Genomic DNA, 17638 nt, shown 5'->3' with positions numbered 1-17638 from the left:
TTCTGGAGTATGTCTGGCTTTCTAAGTGAGGCCTATGACCGGAGTCTGGGTCAATGGTATACTTTCTGACCTAATCCCCATTTAACAGAGTAATAAACAAGGGTTCCACGTATCATCCCAGCTATGTTCGTCCATTTGATAAGGACTGAGGCTCTTAAATGTGGTTTTGACTGGCCATTATGCATGGAAGATAGAGTCTGACCTCTTGGAGCTAACCTCCTCTTCTATTACTGTGGCCCACAGATCTCTAGCCTGCAAGCAATGTACCTATTGGATCAAATCAAGGATTATGCCACTCTCCAGGTGAATTGGCTCAAATACAAAAAAATCTCAGGTTTAGCCGAGACTGGAACTGATGGGTGAGCATCCAAACTGAAAGAGGATCCTGTGGGATTTAAAGTCCTTGAGGTATTCACAGCAAAGCTAATATCAAAGCTGGCCATGGTGCTGCTCTAGCACTTTCGGTAAAACAGAAAAGTTGGCCAGCTGCTTGTATGGTGAACAGCTGCCATTTTATTTTTGTTTTCTACATAAACAAACCCACCAAGTTGAGGTCTATTCCAGTAAAACAAAAAGTTAAATGGCCCTTACATGGTGGCTGTTTTCTTACAGCATGTGGGAGTTATTCATTTCTACTGTTTCCTCTTCAAAACTGCTAGAATATCGTGATACAAGAATATCAAGAATATAAAGGACAAAATATATAGAGGGACACTTTTTTGAAAGATAGGTGCATATAGCGAAGTACAGATTTACTTTTCCTCTCCACATCTTATGTACTTTGAAGATAAAATATTGCGTAGGTACATATGTGTGGAGTCAAGTACAGACAATGTAGACTTATTTACCTGGTGATATATATTTTTCAATATTGCTTACCCTCAAGATTCTGCAGATGATACTCAGGGTGCCCACTGGTTAAAATGTGTTTTTTCCTCCTCTTACTGTGTTGAAGAACATCTATAAAAGCAGAGTCAAAATGTACTAAATGTAGCATTATGTGCTGTGTCTCATCTACTTCAGACATCCAACGCCTGAGACAATGCTTTCACATCATCCAGGTCTGGATGCCGAGCACTTAACGGAAGTTCAACCAGCAAAGACAGAATTACTTTTATTTGCCAAGAGCTATAAAAATGATACAGTACTCACTTGGCTCAATGACATGCACCTTGATGGCTTCGAATCCAGACTTTCATCAAATGCCAAGCCACTTTGATTCAACTTGGACATCAACCTCACCCTCAACCTCACTCTTTTCTAAAGAAAGTCAAACCATTTTTCCAGAAAGCAACTTCAGGACTGCTGTTCCAATCTTAGTACTCTTGCACTTAGATGGTTGTAATTTCCTAACCGCTGACATTCCAGACGCCACACTGGATGCAGTGGCACATCTCATCCAGTGCCTGAAAAATTATGATCACATCACCTCCATCCTGATGAAACTCTATTGTCTCCCCTCTCCAATCTGCACCATCTTAAAAACCAGCTGTATCATCTATAGAGCAATCACGACCAACACCCCCACTTTTCTTGCAGGCACTTTCACCACCTCTGGAGGATCTTGGCACACTCGCAGCCAGAATACCATCAGATTGCAGACTAAAAAATCTAAAGAAGGAAAAACAAGACAGCAGGCTTTTTCCATCTACACACCGATGATAAAGGAACAACATCCCTTTATCCATCAATACCACCAAACACTGTTCCAGTTTAGGAAAGAGTTGAAGACTCACATCTTTAAAGAGCAACACTTCACAATTCATTACTGTTTACAAAACAGCTTCCTCCCCCCTTAATCTTTGACTTTTTGGTTGCCTTTGACTAAGTACAACACTCTACTGACTTTTGGCTAGGTTCACGCTATAGAAATACTATATACAAGCATACATGGTCTCCAACGGTTCAGAAGGCACGGAGCTAGTCCGTTGTCACTGCAAAATTACACTTAGAATAGTTTATTTGCTGGTTATATTTTTTGCAATAAATTTGCTAGACTTCCATGAGCTTTGCTGAGTGTCTACTTTTTACACTGTTCCCTGTTAGTCCATGTCAGTGGGGTTTGTCTAATATATTATGTCTTCTCAAGTGCCAATAAAATTACCATTCAAGTCTCGTTCTTGCATTTTACATGTTATTCTTAAGGTCATTGATGCATCATGTTGAGACTTCACTTCATTAGTACCTTTCTCCTATTCAGCCGGAACTGAGATACTCTGTGTTCTCAAGGGGATCTTTTTGACTCTTGCATTCAGGGCCTGCATTAATGCATCACAAGTTACATTAAAGAAATAAGATACTATCTCGTTCACATTGTTAACTGGTTGCGTAAACCTATACTCTAAATAATTCTGTCCAGGGTAATCTGGGGAATTTACAAGCAACCATTTTGACACTGCTTCACATCTAATGTGTAATGCACAATAAAAAATCTTCGTGATGCTGCAATAATATATTGGATAGACTGAAAGGCATACAAATGAAGATTTTATGAGTAAATTAAATACTGGACAACTGTCTTTCATGCTAGCATCAACGAGAATAAGGGGTATCAAGTTAACTCATTAGGCCTATATAGATGCAAGGCACTTTGCAGCCTTGTCTGGACTGAGAAAGAGGCAGGACTGAGAAGGAGGCAGGATGGCATACACAATCGCTTAGCACGTACTGTAGCCACCATTGTCTGAGAAAATACCAGCTATTGCCTCATGTTCTCAGATCCCGGAAAAACCAATCCCTGTGGTGATGGTTTGGAAGCTTTTAATCTTTTACTCAATCACGAGCTTTCGAGCACCAATACAACATTCTTAATACAACTGTTGCATTTCACTTTATAGTTCAACTATTTCACATGGCAAACCAGATACTTCATACAACATCGACATAGGATATCAATGGGAGCATGCACAGCTTCAAGCTATGCGAAAAGGTCCAAGGCAAGATTTGAGGAGGCTTCACTTGAAAGGAAAATAATTATATTTATCAATGATATTTTTCTTTCATAGAAAAGTATGGAAAACAAATTACACCAGAATATATAGAATAATTTAATACATCGCGCACCAGAAATTGATTTACACTTAACATAGGAAGAGAAAGAGAAGGAATAGCATTATTGGGTTTCCATGTGAAAATATAATGAAAAAAGAATTACAATCAAGTCTACAAACCACAACAATCCACTCCATGGAAGCATTTTCTGTTTTATGCCACTAAAGAAGCAACTTCAGTGATCTCAATTTATTTGAAACAGTAGGACTGTATCCAAGACTAATGAATATTAAAAACATGAAGAAAGAATGTGCAAAAAATCTGAGTACAGAGGTTACATTAGGCTAATCATAAACCGAGCAAAACCTGCCCCGCAACTTTATCTAGGAATATTTGTTAACAGTTAAAGCAAAGAAGGGCAGTGAAAGGAATGTCTTTGTCTCAAAATATTTCATACAAATCAGTACCATTTAAAAACTGATACTGAAACACTGGAGAATATTACCCAGCAAAGCAGACTTATAGGGGTATTTATAGAGAATATATTGTTCACTTATCAAAGAAGAGTTAACATTGTAAACTGAAAGAAACAGAGGAAAATGCACAATATGTCCTATAGAATGAACCACATTCCTGCGTCTTAACTGTGGACAAAGCAAAGGTGTCAGAAAGGACAAATGCGCCACATTCACACACTAGTAAAGAAATAAAGTTCCAGCATTTGTAACATGATTAAAGTAACAGTATAGAAGCAATTGTTCAGGAGAGCTACTGTATATTGGAATAACTGAAAGAAAGGTCAAAATAAGATTATATGAAGATAAAAAATCAACAGAAGTATAGAGAATATTAAACTGACTCTACACATTTTAAAGGCGTTTGACACAGCAAGACTGCTACTCAGACTTCCTCTCAGGTCCCACATGACCCCTCACTAAGGGCCCTGCATTGGCTCCCGGTGAAAAAGAGGGTGGTTTTTAAGGCCATGGTACTCATGCATAAGGCCTAGCACGGGATGGGGCATCCTATCTCAAGGAGAGAATCAGCACATACACCCCTGCTCGCACCCTCTGCTCTTCCTCAGCGTTCCTGGCAAAGGTGCCCGCATTGGTCGCCACAGAATAGGTGGGAGATCCTTTTCCTATTTAGGACCATTCTTCTGGAATAGACTCTCACTAGATCTCCGGCTTATACACAGCCTGGATATGTTCAAGAGGAACTTAAAAACCTGCCTTTTTAACAGCTAAACCGACGGCCGGTCCGATCCCCCACTGCCTAGCGCCGGGACACTCTGCTGAGTAGCCGTACGCTCTATAAATTAATATATCATAATATGACAGCATAAGTCAGATGCAGTATCAAATGTTAGAGATAATCAACAAAACAACAATCAAGACATCATGAGAAACCTTCTCCAACAGGATATGTTCTGGGCAAAAAAACATCACACGTTTAATAAGACTACCTAATGATACATTAGAGACGCTCTGCTTCATGTGAGACACAAAGCGGTACAAAAGGGGGTGGTGATGGACGGAGCATCAGAACCAATCAAACACTCACACCCAGTCAACAGATCCGAGTTTGATCCATCACCGTTCTTTAGCCCACTCTGCCACCCCAGTTCAGACATGCAAATCATATGCAAATCAGTCTGACCCTGTGCCTCATGGGAACAGTCCAGCCCGAACTGCCAAGCCATGCCTTCCCTGGACCGGAAACAAGCTTCCTAGGACCGGTTTCTGGCATTTCAGCCGTCTTCAGCCATGCTTGCTTGAATCCAGTGGCAAAGTGAGCAAGGGACTCACGTCTGAGCATACCCTGCCAACTTATGGCGAACAAAGCGGTACAAAAGGGGGTGGTGATGGACGGAGACACACACACACTACACAACAAGAGACTACAAACAGCAACAGACATGAAATAGATATAATAAATCAGAAGTGATTTCAGCAGCAGCTATAAGAATTGTGGATAAAGAAACAACACACAGACTCTCACTTTGCATGGCAGCAGGATGCCGTCCTACTGCTAAGATTACAACAATGCCAAACCATAAGGATGACTTGAACAGTCAATAAAAAATGAATGAGGTATGCTTGAAGGCTTTATAAAAACAAGATGAATAGACCAGTGATAATAACCTTGTATATCAGTGCAGAACCGGACTAAGATTGCTTGGTTTGTATTCCGAAATTGTTGAAAATTGAAATAAAGCTATTTAAAAAAAACAAAACAAGGTGAATAGACATTTCAAAGTTTGAACTTTTGCAATTTTGAACGATAGACTTATATTTCTCTTTGCGTGTTTTCTTCCCCCTATTTAAACCTTGATTACAAGTGCTCCAGGTGTTTACAATTCCGACACAAACACCTGTTTGCACGAGGATCCCAATTATTAGTTGTGTGAAGGTTTACGGCTGCCAGTAATTACCAGGTGCAATAAAGTCCGTTCCATCTGGATAGATTTCAGCAGGTCAACCCTGCTGAAATACACCCCCTGAAAAAGTCCAGTATATAACAGGGCAAGCAGATTTTCGTGTAGGACACATCATAATCCACATATTAAGCCCCTACATGAAATAGGTGCTAGTTATCACACTTCCAGACACTGCAGTTACAGATTTGATTGAATGTTACATCTCTCAATGAAGTCCATGTAAGGGAGGCCTCAGGGCCTTATTACGAGTTTGGGCCCACAAACACCATGGTCCCAGGAAGACCCACAAGTCCGAGGTGAACCCGCCCACTGGATTATGAGTTAAATTCAGGGCGGGCTGGCGGGAGGTGTCAGTGTCTTGGCAGTGGGTATGTTAGGCTCATAGGAGAGCCTAAAGAGCATATCTACACTGTGAGAGAGCCTATAGCACGTACGTGCACTTTGTGGTATGCACCATGTCGTGCATGCCACACAGAGCACGCATGAAGGTGCAATTGTAGGGGCCACAATATGTGCCCCCCTGCACGCACCCTCATGACCAGATTTGGCTAGTGCATCTCTGCCACCCTTTTCATGGGCAGTGGAAATGCAGGTAGTAATATGCTCAGCGGTGGCAGCATGGGTCCCCACCAGCAAATTCAGCACCGCCGCCACAGTGGGATCCTGGATCCCAGTGGAGTCGGAGGTCATGTAGGGATCCCACTGTCACCATCGTAATACAGCAGTCGGACTACCAAGGTGTTGGCGGTCGAGCCCAGGACCACCGTATTCGTAATAAGGCCCTTAGGATTTAATTTGCATGTAGAAGAATTTTCTTCTCATTAAGAGCATCACATTAACTGAAATGCATTGCATGCTTAGTACCGTCATTGAAATATTCACAATCGCATAGAGATTGAAGAGTTCAAATTAAATAAAAAGAAATAAACACTCTTGCTATAAAGTACAATCACACTAGTGGCATATTAATCTAATTAGTCCAAATTTGGCAGCATAACATCGACATAGCTGTGCACAAAGATACACTAAGCTGGCTCAGTCAAGGTCATTATTACTGTTACTAATATTTGGACATGCATTGGTCTGCATTACATTATTTATTTATTTGTTTTAAAGAGCCTGTGGAATCTCATGGGTGTCCAAATCTAACAATCAGATACACTTTATACACTAGCTTGCATACTCCATTGTGCAAGACCGGACCTAAATGTGTTTTCAGAGCCCTGCAAAATTTTAAATGGTTCTGCTCCTAAACGCAACTCAAGTCGCAATCTATTCCATGCCTGAGCTACAACCATAGAGAAAGCCTTTCCTCCCAATCTTGCTTTTCAGTATTTAGGTACCGTGATCAGGCAGGTTGGCATTGTGGTTACTTTTTTACACATAGGCAACCCTAAATTGTTAACCATTTCACAGGTCACTACTGAACATTATTTTGTCCCTTCAATGGCATTTTTAAGCACCCTTCTCTCAGTGCCTATTGCTCATTTCAGCAGTGTTCTATTCTTTTTCAGTACTAATGGTAAGACTCACAGTATTCTTTATGTAGCTCTGCAATCTGTTTCATATCCACCACTGCTTTGACCAAATCTATGTATGAATGGATTAGGGAAACATCGGTTACATCGCGGTGTTTACACCGCAATACCTTTACAACGCGGGTATTACAACACAAGTCATTACAATGACTTGCGCTGGATGGCGCTCTAACCTAAGGAATAGTATGATTTACTATTCCAACACCTTTCCAACTCTACGTAGACAAGAGTTGGAATAGTAAATCATACTATTCCTAAGTCCAGCGCCCTACACAGCAAGTCGTTTTAAACGGCTTGCGTTGTAATTCCTGCATTGTAAAGGTATTGTGGTGTAAACACCGCGATGTAACGTCCCATATTCAATGGATTATGCCATCATACCAGTGAATAACCCTAAAGAGTACTCAAATGAGCTTCCGAAATAGGCATTACAGAATCCTTGATAACCCCAGTCAGGAATCCATTTTGTACATTTATCCAGAAACTCTAAGGCTAATTGTGAATTGCTGCTTTCTGATTTTGACTATTTCTATAAATACTTCTGCCCTCCTTAACATTCGTCATGATTTCACAGTATACATGGACATTACCGTTAACACAGGGATCACTCCAAACCTTTTCTCAGTATTCAGCGAATCTGATATCTGCAAATGCCAAACATCCTCTTGCGTTAAGAGGCCGTTGTCTCTAGAATTACTCAAGTACCCTTGGTCTCTTCAGATCTTTGGGTTTCCCTTATTTACTTATACTAAACAGCCTCTTGCAGTCATTGCTTCATACAACCTCTCCTACCTGGTCAGCGTCAGGTAGAGCCTTCCTACAGTGTCATACAAATGGGATCCTCTTGGTTCACCTTTACCTCTGTGAGTATCGGTCTACTTCTTACAATGAGCCCCACATTATTGTATGGGCTTGAAGTCACTGGAACTGGTTATGATTTCAGGAGCATGAAGCCTCTTTCAGGGTAAGACAGTAGTGATGCCACTAGCCGTGATCTCAAACTAAGAGCTTCCCTGGTGGTTGGCTGTTTGAAGACATGTTTAAGGGAAAAGTGGATCCTGCTCACACCTTCTTGTGATTCAAACGCCTCTCACCTATTAAGTGCCAGCTCCACTGTCTCAAGTTCAACTGTCACACACACTCCTTTCTATCAGGACCCTCACCAGCCCCAGCATTCTATGGTGACTTCACAAACTCTGTGCAGCTATCCCTGGCATCAGAAGCTTTCTGGATGACACACTCTCCACAGATTCTAACACAGAGGGCATAATACAATCAAGGTTAAATGCACTCCTAGAGGTAACACAGTCCGATTTCTGCTTGTATTCAGACCTAGCTGAAACCAACAGTACTGCCTAGAGTGTATAGCCCCATTTCTGCTGAGCTGCGTTCCAACTGCAAATTGTCTAAATGAAACATCAAAATGCATTCACACAAATTTTGTATCCCTCAACCAATAGACACAATGGGGCAGATTTATGTTTCCTGGCGCATCTCTGCAAACCAGCAGGGATGTGCCAGGAAAGATGCGTCACGCAAGTTTACCCTTGCGCCACCACAGATGCGCCGCATTTACAATGCAGCGCATCATGGCGCAAGGATAAACAGATGCGTGACGCATCTGATGGCATAAGGGCGGCGCATTGCTGGAGTCGTGTCGCAAGCACGACGCAACTCCAGCAATGCTCAGGGGCTGCCCATACCAAACATGCTGCGTCATGCCTTACGCCTGCTTCAAGCAGGCACAGGGTTTTGACGCAGTAGCGTCGGAAAAGTGACTCAGTGAAATCTTGTAGATTTCACTGCGTCACTTTTCCGAGGCAGGTTTAATGTAGCGCAGGGCTTTACAACGTGACGCATCTCCCTAGATGCATCACGTTGTAAATAAGGCACAACATGGCGCATGGTTTACGCCGCCACTGCGTCACAGAAGTGACGCAACGGCGGCGTAAATGTCTCGCAAGGGGCTTGTAAATCAGCCCCAATATTTTTCTGAATTATTTTTCAGCCTGTACTGTTAGATTGAAACAGATTCATGCTCACTTCATCTGGCAGTTTGAGTTCCCTACAAAAGAATGATTGAATATTGAGGAATCAAGGTTTCAACATTTCCTTTCAAAGTGCTACCACTGAAATAGTTTTGGTCAGATGGACAAAGTGGAGGGATTGCTGCATGGCACGGTCAGTCTCCGTCCTCTATGATCTCAAAGGTGGTTCTTCTGACTGACCTAGTGGACCAAACTTTAGGAGGACCAGAAAAAGATTCTGTGGTGGGAATATTATCTTTACTCTGATCGGCTAGAGATATGCTGTAAATATGCTCCACCTAGTTTAGAAATTTGAAATTTGCCATGCCGTTGGACTTCATGTCAAATGTTGGTGAAGAAGGTAACTGCAATGTTAAGACTTGTGCCTCAGATCTTTGCTTATTTTGATCATCCAAAGTTATTTCATAATAGCAAAAGAAACGAGAATGGTTCTTATTAATGAATGACTGCCATGCTCTCTGAAGGGAATGACTTTCAATGTTCCCATTGTTTGTTTTCAAGCCTAGTTAGTGATAGATAAATGAACATCATTCATGTATGCTATTGTTTGTAGCAAGCAATATTTTTCACTGTGTCTTTCTCCCAATATATGTGGGCTGCAGTTTGAGCAAATGATGAGGCAGAATTAATTGGCTTTCTGTATAAGAATATAGTGCAATTTTCTGTTCTCATCTCGAAAACTTAGCAAAAGAACTACAAACTCATTTAGACAACATGATCATGTTTGTGGTAGACAATAGGGTAATGAGTTTTTGTATCACTTGGAACAAAATAATTTGTCTGGGTCTTCAGGAATTCTTTGGGCTTTATTGACCTCAGTGGTAGAGCTAAACAAGCACCCATCAGTGTTTAATGATTAAATGATTATAAGAGTGTTTATCCTTACGTCAAAACAATGACAACAGACCCACAAACTCCTTGAGAGGTGGCTGTATGGATAGTGAGTTCTTGTATCATTCCCTTTGAGTTTTGGGCCCTCAGGAATCCTTTGATCATTATAGTTCTTATGGGAATAAGCAACAAGGTGGTAATCATTATTTAATTGAATATTTTAAATAAAACCTAATCTTTTTACTCTCAGATTTTCTTCTTTGAGTGAAGATAATTATTTAGGGCAAGAGTCCGGCATTTGGCTTGGTGGTGACATGTTTCGGAATAGGAAGCCATTCATCAACATAGTGAACATGGCAGGTAGGAGGACTTTTGGAGGAATATTAGTTGAACTACTCTGGTGTACGAGAAGCACTAGCATCAGTGTTAACTATTATCTTGAAGTAACGTTCCCTAGTAGGTCTGGCTATGTGGATACGGTGATTCTTCAGGGCACAGTATTATAAATTTAACATTAACATTTTAGAAAAATAACTCTGATTTAGCATCAGATGAAAACTTCTTAAGGCAGCTGAATATTAGTTGCTAACTGCCCAGACTTCAATTTCTATTGGCAGATGAAATGCATTGTAAAAGGTTGGCATAAAGGCATCACAGAAAATCCCCACTTACTTCTTCCCATGTTCCATTAGTCTTGCGTATTGTAATCTGATGGATTAACTTGTTTTCTAGGTATCCGGATGCTGCCACAAAGCTGATGATGTACTCTTTTGCATCTTTGTGGTATGTTATTGTTAAACTATTAGGCGCCTCAGGTTTTACTGCAAAACAGAATAAATCATTTAGTAGGTTAACAGTGAATATATGTGTTTGCTGTATAGTACTAAAATATTGAGCTATAAATTAGTTGCTACAAAAATACTGTAGTCAGAATATCATCTACAAAAACATTGTGAAGTTACGTATATATATGTAAGTAATGATTTCCTATACTTAACTCCAATACATGTTCTTTGACTATATACGTTAAATGTATGTATATATGGATTTTCAAAAAGTAGATTTTTACTAATCTAGATATACCTGCTTTTATGATATTTTGGGAGAGGACAGATTTCTTTTTTTTAAAGATTAAAAGAAAAGTTTTTTTAGGAATTGAAAAAATACAATATAAAAGAGCACAAGATAAAGTCCATGTATATAAATTTGCAATTTCATGAAATAATTAAGATGAAAAGGAAATAACAGCAATCCTCTACAACTGTAATCAGCATAACCACTGTGTAATAATTATTGTGAAGTGGGGAGTAAGGGGAGACAGAATGAGTAGTAGTTATAATAAATACAATAGAAAACCTATTCATGGGGCTTTAGGCACATTCTTCAATTTGGGGGTAATGAAAACCTGTTTTATTTGCAGACAGATCTAAAAAATTAGTAAGGGGTAACCATAAAAAATCTCGCTTAACGGCTAGAGAAATTGGAGCGACAGATGCCCTATCTAATCTGTGATTACAGACACCATACCACCAAGCTTGGTAAGACACCTTAGTGCAGTCCTTCCAAGTTATAGTAATCTGTTGAAAGGCAACAGCGAGAAGTAAATGTATGATGTAAAAATTACTAGACTGAGAAGCCCAATCTTCAGAAACACTACCTTGGAAAATATTAATAAAATGGAAAGGGATTCCTGTCTGAAAAATGTCATTAATTTGTTGCCAGACTTGTAACCAAAAATTTTAAACATGGGAACATTCGACTTGCGCTGGATGGCGCTCTAGACTAAGGAATACTGTGATTTACTATTCCATCACCTTCCCTACTGTTACATAGGCTGGAGTTGGAATTGTAAATCATACTATTCCTAAGTCCAGCGCCCTCCAGCGCAAGTCGTAGTAACTACTTGCATTGTAAAACCCGCGATGTAATGTACCACGATCTAAATGATCGCGTTGTATCGTCATACATCCATTGCAGTTGCTGGAGAGTTGCAAATATAATCTCTGGTCACCCGTTTGAATCCTTAAACAAGTCAGTACAGTTAATGCCCCTGTGTGTGTCTGATTTGTCAGGTCTGAATGACATGGGTAGCAGCCAGCTGACGTCATGATTAAGTGTGTTGGAAAAACTAATCATTTTTCAATGAAGAATGGATAACTTTGGCTCCTCCAGGGCAGGTATTAAATAAGCGCTGACTTGTTCTTCTGTTTATGTGTCAGGAGAGACTACTGGCAAAGGTCATTGAGCTTCACTGAGGCATGGTTTTCAGGGAGTAAAAGCAAAGGTCAGTGTGTGTGTGTGTGCGTGGGTGCATGTGTGTGTCTGCCTGTCTGTCTGTGACTGTCCAGTCTGGCACTTGTGTATTGCATTATACAAGCTTGTCTACATGTTCCAGAATGCAAGCAAAACAAGCAATCAAAGAGATGTCTCCCAGTGGTGTCTGTGAGAGGGTGAAAATGAAGCATTCCGCTCAGGACAGATGATCTGATTAGAGTTAATTACAGCTGCAGGGAGGCAGGGACATTGTCTCTGCCTCCAGCTCTTCAGCATAAGTGGAGGGCATTTCAAACTATCGGCACAGCCCTCCCTTTCTGTCCACATGGCTCGCCTGATTTGCTGTGAGGCCAGGCTGGTGCCTGCTGACTGAGGGGGAGGAGCAGGGAAAATACACATGAATGAAAGGGAAACCAGTACAGGTGCTGATAAAGTATGCCCATAATTAAAACAAATAACCAAGTGGGAGCCATGGTGGGGGAGGAAGCAGTATAAAAAAGGCAGCAGTAACACAACTGTGACATTAACAAGAGGTGGGAGGAAGAATGCTATCTTTGAATATAGGCAGCTAGGGCACTGAAGCCAAACACAGACAAACAGTAACAGAACAGGAAACCAAGAAAAAAAAGAGTCCCCCAGAGAACAGATAAAGAACCATAGCAGAATGAGACCGTGCTAAGTCCCTGCTCTGTGGGAGGTACGGAAGAAAGAAAGGAGGGACAAAGAGCCAAGACTGACCACTAGCAAGCAGGGTTTTTTGAAGGACACTGACATAGACAAATGAAAAGCAATGGCAAGAAAGGGAATGGACTTGTTGCCCACAAACCGATTACAGCAGGTCTCGAAAAGACAGCTGTGTTGCCTAGCTCGTGCTAAAAAGGATGTCAAATTTTACATTTATTGTTAAATAGAAGAAGAGGTAGTGACATAGGCCTATGTGTAAGTGACAGTAATTGTTTAAAAGAAAACGGCTGAAAATAATATTTTTCAATATCAATCCATAAGGGTAAATTAAACGAATCATCTTCCTGTAATAAGAGAGAAGATAGTTTGAGGGAAAATGTTGTATGATAGGAAAGAAAATCTGGAAAATTAACTCCTCCCAAATGTTTGAGATATTTAAGTTTATGAAGAGACATAAACGCTTTTTTGTTATTCCATAAGAAATTAGATAAAATAGAATAAAGTAGCTTATAATGAGATTTAGGAATATTGATAGGAATTTTTAAAAGATAAACAATGATTATAGGAACAAGCATCAATTTTAGTGTGTCAAGGCGATCCCACCAGGATAGAAATAAAGGATTCCACCTGGACGTAAGAGATTTTAATGTTGTTTGTAATTCTTTGTAATTAAGAATTACAGTTTCAGTGAGAGAAGGCTTAAACCCTAAGCCAAGATATTTAATTTGATCTGGATTCCAACTCAAGGGCAAAAAGAAACAGAGGAGGGGAAGAGGGCAACCTTGTTGATTGCCTCGATAGAGAAAAGGATGGAGAAAGTAGACCATTTAATAAGATAGCAGAAGTAGGAGAGCAGTGCAACAAAGAGATATAATTAATAAAAGTAGGACCAAAACCAAACCAGGATAGAGTAGAAAAATAAAAGGCCAGCTAACACTATCAAATGCCTTTTCAGCAGCTAAAGAGATAGCTGCTAGTGACTTTAGATTTGCTAAGGATATCAAAAAATAATCTAGTGTTGTCTGAAATATGTCTACCCTTAATAAAGCCACACTGTTCCTTACCAATTAACTGAGGTAATAAGGGTTCTAAGCGAAGAGCCAAGATTTTCGCAAACATTTCATAATCTAATTAATTAAAGAGAGGGGCCTATAATTTTTGCATAGGGTATAGTCTTTGTTATCTTTGGGAAGAAGACAAATTAAGGTATCCTGTAAAGAACCACTAGATTTTCAAAAATCCTTCAAAAAGAGCAATAGTTGAAGTAATTTAAGAAGAAGAAGGTCAGAGAAATGAGAATAAAATTCAATGGTAAATCCATCAGGACCTGGTGCTTTACCATTTATGATAGTACGGATAGCATTAGAAATATCTTGAATGCAAATGTCATCATCTAATTATGACAAATCTATATTATGAGGAGATGGAGGATTAATGGAAGATAAATAATGAAGAATATCATTTTAAAGTATAGGAGAGTCCAGAGTATAAAGAATCTGAAAGAAATGTGTAAAATCTGATAATATTTCTTCATTTTTATAAACCATTCGATTAGTGGAGGTGAGTATAGAATCAATCTCGGTACGTTCCTTTTCAACTTTAAGGTAATTTTCCAAACCTTTTGCAGCTTTATTCTGACCACCATAGTATTTGGCAGAAACTCTGAGCAACAAGCATTTGCAATGTAATCGGTCTCGCCTTTGGGACCTTATATGTATTTAGCTAGGCAGCACATTAGCCTGGGTGCTGAAACACTACTGTTCTTTAAAACATGGAGGGAAAGTAAGCACCAAACTGCGTAACATGCCAGGTATGGGAACACATGGAGAGAAATGTTGCCTTTCAGCGGTAAATGGTATAGTCCAAAGCTCTGTTTTTAGATAAAATCAGGGCATTCGGTGGTCATATCACTGAAAATACAAGATTTAAAAAAAATCTTATTGTCTACGGGTGCTCATGGAAGACAATTTCTATGGACTGGAATCAAGAGAATGCTAAAGTAATTCTGGTATTTTACTGACCTCTGCTGGCCGTTTTCTATCAAGAAAGTTAAATAGAGGCAATTGGCAAAAAAATAAAAAGAAGAAAGTCCCTCAGTAGAAAGCAATTCTGGTATTTTACTGACCTCTGCTAGTCGTTCTCTATCAAGACAGTTAAATAGAGGCAGTTGAACAGAAAAAAAGTCCCGAAGCGGAAGCAGACAAGTCCTAGGGCTCATCTCCTGAGCCCACAAAGTACATACACATATAAGTATATAATAAGTATATACTAAAGTATATACAAGAGGTCTCGAATGTTCAACCTAAAAATGAATTGCCAGTTTCTGTAGATATTTTATTAAAGGCAAATTTAGATTTAATGGGTTCCTCTAAACAAGTTGTAGAATTGGTATGGTAATAAGAGTTTTCTAAATGTTTAATTCATTCTGTAAGTAAGTTCAACGCATTCAGCAAAGCTTTCTTTTTATGAAATATTGAAATCTTTAGAGACAGCTTTAAAGGTATGCCATATAATCTGCGGGGAGATGGTCGGGTCTTCATTTTCATGAAAAAAGGTAGTGGCAAATGATTTGAAACTTTGACCAAAATTGGAGTCCAATAAGAGGGAGTTATTAAATCTCCACCTTATAGTACCTGGATTAATGGAAAAGGTTCCAAATCCAAAATGACAGGGGCATGGTCAGAGATTAACGTGGGCCAATAGTGGAATGAATAATATGCTGTGCTAGCGATTTACAGAGGAAAACATAGTCCAAACGAGATTGGGAGGAGTGCACTGGTCAGAAGAACATATATTCTAAAAGTGTGGGGTTGAAGAGGACATATTTCTGAAGAACAATCATTTTGTGCTGGATATTCTGCCATACAACGACATTAGCATTCAGGACATAATATCAACTCATACAATACTGATAGTGGAACAAATGCAGAGCTGAAGACGTTCTAGAATCTGCAATGTCAGTAGCAGGCTGGTTAATGGAGAGACTGGATAAGCCAAGTGGCCCCAATTTGTCATCAAAATCTGCATTACAGTCAGCCTCGGTTTGGCACGGTGGGCCATAGGCAGATGGGCCTCTGGCTGGAGACAGGTGGTAGACTTGTATTTTGGTCTACTTAGTACCCTGGTGCACAACCTCGAAGTCCTTTTTTTTATAAACCAGTTTTTATTGAGTTTTACTGTTTTAGAACACCAACAGCACTATTTAAAAAAGTGAGTCTGTAGTTACAGCCTTAATAAACATATACTGACCCTGACCCCAACCCCAGGCACATGAAGTCAGGCTAGCAGGCTAATATCAGAGGCAGAATGACAATAGACTGCTCCTTCTGTCATAGCACGAGGTTTGCCTGACCTCTAGCTCCTTCCAGGTGTGACAGAGGCCTCAAGGAGCTGCTGATGGAAGCCATTAGCACTTGCTATGCAGGGTACTGGGGCAGGGGAGACGACTGGAGGAGTGGTGGAGAGTTGGTGAGGGCCAGTGAGCGAGGTCCTTTGTTCATTTTTTCCCCCTCCATTCCATGCAACAGGCAAAGATAAATAGTCTCTGTTCTTCTTCTTTGTCTGCCAGAAATCAATTACTGCAGTCATCAGGGACAGGTTGTGGCATTAGTTGATCCTAAAACTGGCAAACCAGGTTTGTGTACCAGCATCAGCTCAACATCTTGTGATTCTAGGCAACTCACTTTATCTACATAACCCTAAAATAAAATAACATGACCCTCTGTAATGTTATCTGGGCCTCAAGTAAAGTGGCCCACTGCCTCTGGGCCAAGTTCGTACTATATAAATCTGCACGTGAGGAAAGTGACACCATTTTTGGGATTGAGATTGACCTTCCCCTGATGCCCTGCTTGTGCCCACCCCACGTGTTGGAAACCGGAAAAGACAGGTGACAAGAGCGGGGGGAAAGCCATGTGGCAAGGCTGGAAATCTGCGGTCGGGGACATTGCTGGATAAAGCTTGTCTTCTAACCCCACAAGGCTGTTTTATACTTGTTAAATGCCCCTTGACATCACCCGTCCTCACCTCGCCTTGCACTGCTGGCTTGTGACCGATTTGCTCTGTCCTGTTTGAGGTTGAGGTTTTGGGTGTGTACTGGTGCAGCCGACGTCGTTGCTACTGGGCCGTCCGCAGCCACTGTGCCTGGTCTGTTTGTGGTCACAGGTGTAGGGCAGGTTGGTATGGAGGTTGGCGGCAGCGAGTGTAGTGCAGCACAGCTCTAATCACAATTATAATCCATCATGTCTTGCATCTCAATGTGGGTGGAGGTGGTGGCACCAGGACCATGGGAAGAGGTGAATGCACCGGTGCTGCTGTTCTGTTGGTGCATTATCCAGGCATGAGTGGCTTGAGAGGCTTTGTTAAAGCTTTGTGGCGCTCCATAGCACCCTTAGACTTCAGCATTGTCTGCCTGGGGTGAATACCTCTGGCAGCGCTGAGCCTTTTCATGGAGCGTCCGCCATCAGTCTCTGCTTGGCGTCAAAGGAGGGCTACTACTTAATTTTTCCAGCATTTTGCGTGCAAGACCTCGAGGTTAATCTGCTGTGAAGACCAGTCACTGGGGAATAGTACCCATACCCCCCTGTGAGTACACCACTCGCACACCATTAACTCTCCTTAAGAGTTATACAGACCCGCAACGCCAGGAACAACTCTAGCAATCGATGTTTGGAAAAACACTGCTTGACTCTTTGATGGGACTCATCGCTTCCAACCTGCCTGTGGTAACTGTGCCCCTACTTGGGATCCTAGCCATTTATATTTCATATTTCATTTTTGCTAAAATCTGTTTATAGGGTTATTGTTTTAATTTTCATATGCTTGACAGGCTA

The 17638-nt window shown here is 40.7% G+C and overlaps 1 protein-coding gene across 1 annotated transcript in view; it reads right to left on the bottom strand.

Annotated features, from left to right (window-relative positions):
* IL7R (interleukin 7 receptor) overlaps window positions 1-17638 on the bottom strand; it is a 492420-nt gene that overhangs the window by 133201 nt on the left and 341581 nt on the right. Inside the window, exon 4 of the mRNA XM_085631005.1 lies at window positions 10521-10669. Coding sequence (XP_085487131.1) covers window positions 10521-10669 — 149 coding nt within the window. The remainder of the gene's footprint in view (window positions 1-10520; window positions 10670-17638) is intronic.

The sequence above is a fragment of the Triturus cristatus genome, chromosome 2_1 (genome assembly GCF_964204655.1).
Source record: "Triturus cristatus chromosome 2_1, aTriCri1.1, whole genome shotgun sequence".
In the NCBI taxonomy this organism is placed as follows: domain Eukaryota; kingdom Metazoa; phylum Chordata; class Amphibia; order Caudata; family Salamandridae; genus Triturus; species Triturus cristatus.
Note: the sequence above shows the minus strand (reverse complement) of the source record. Positions and strands in the feature narration are given on the sequence as shown.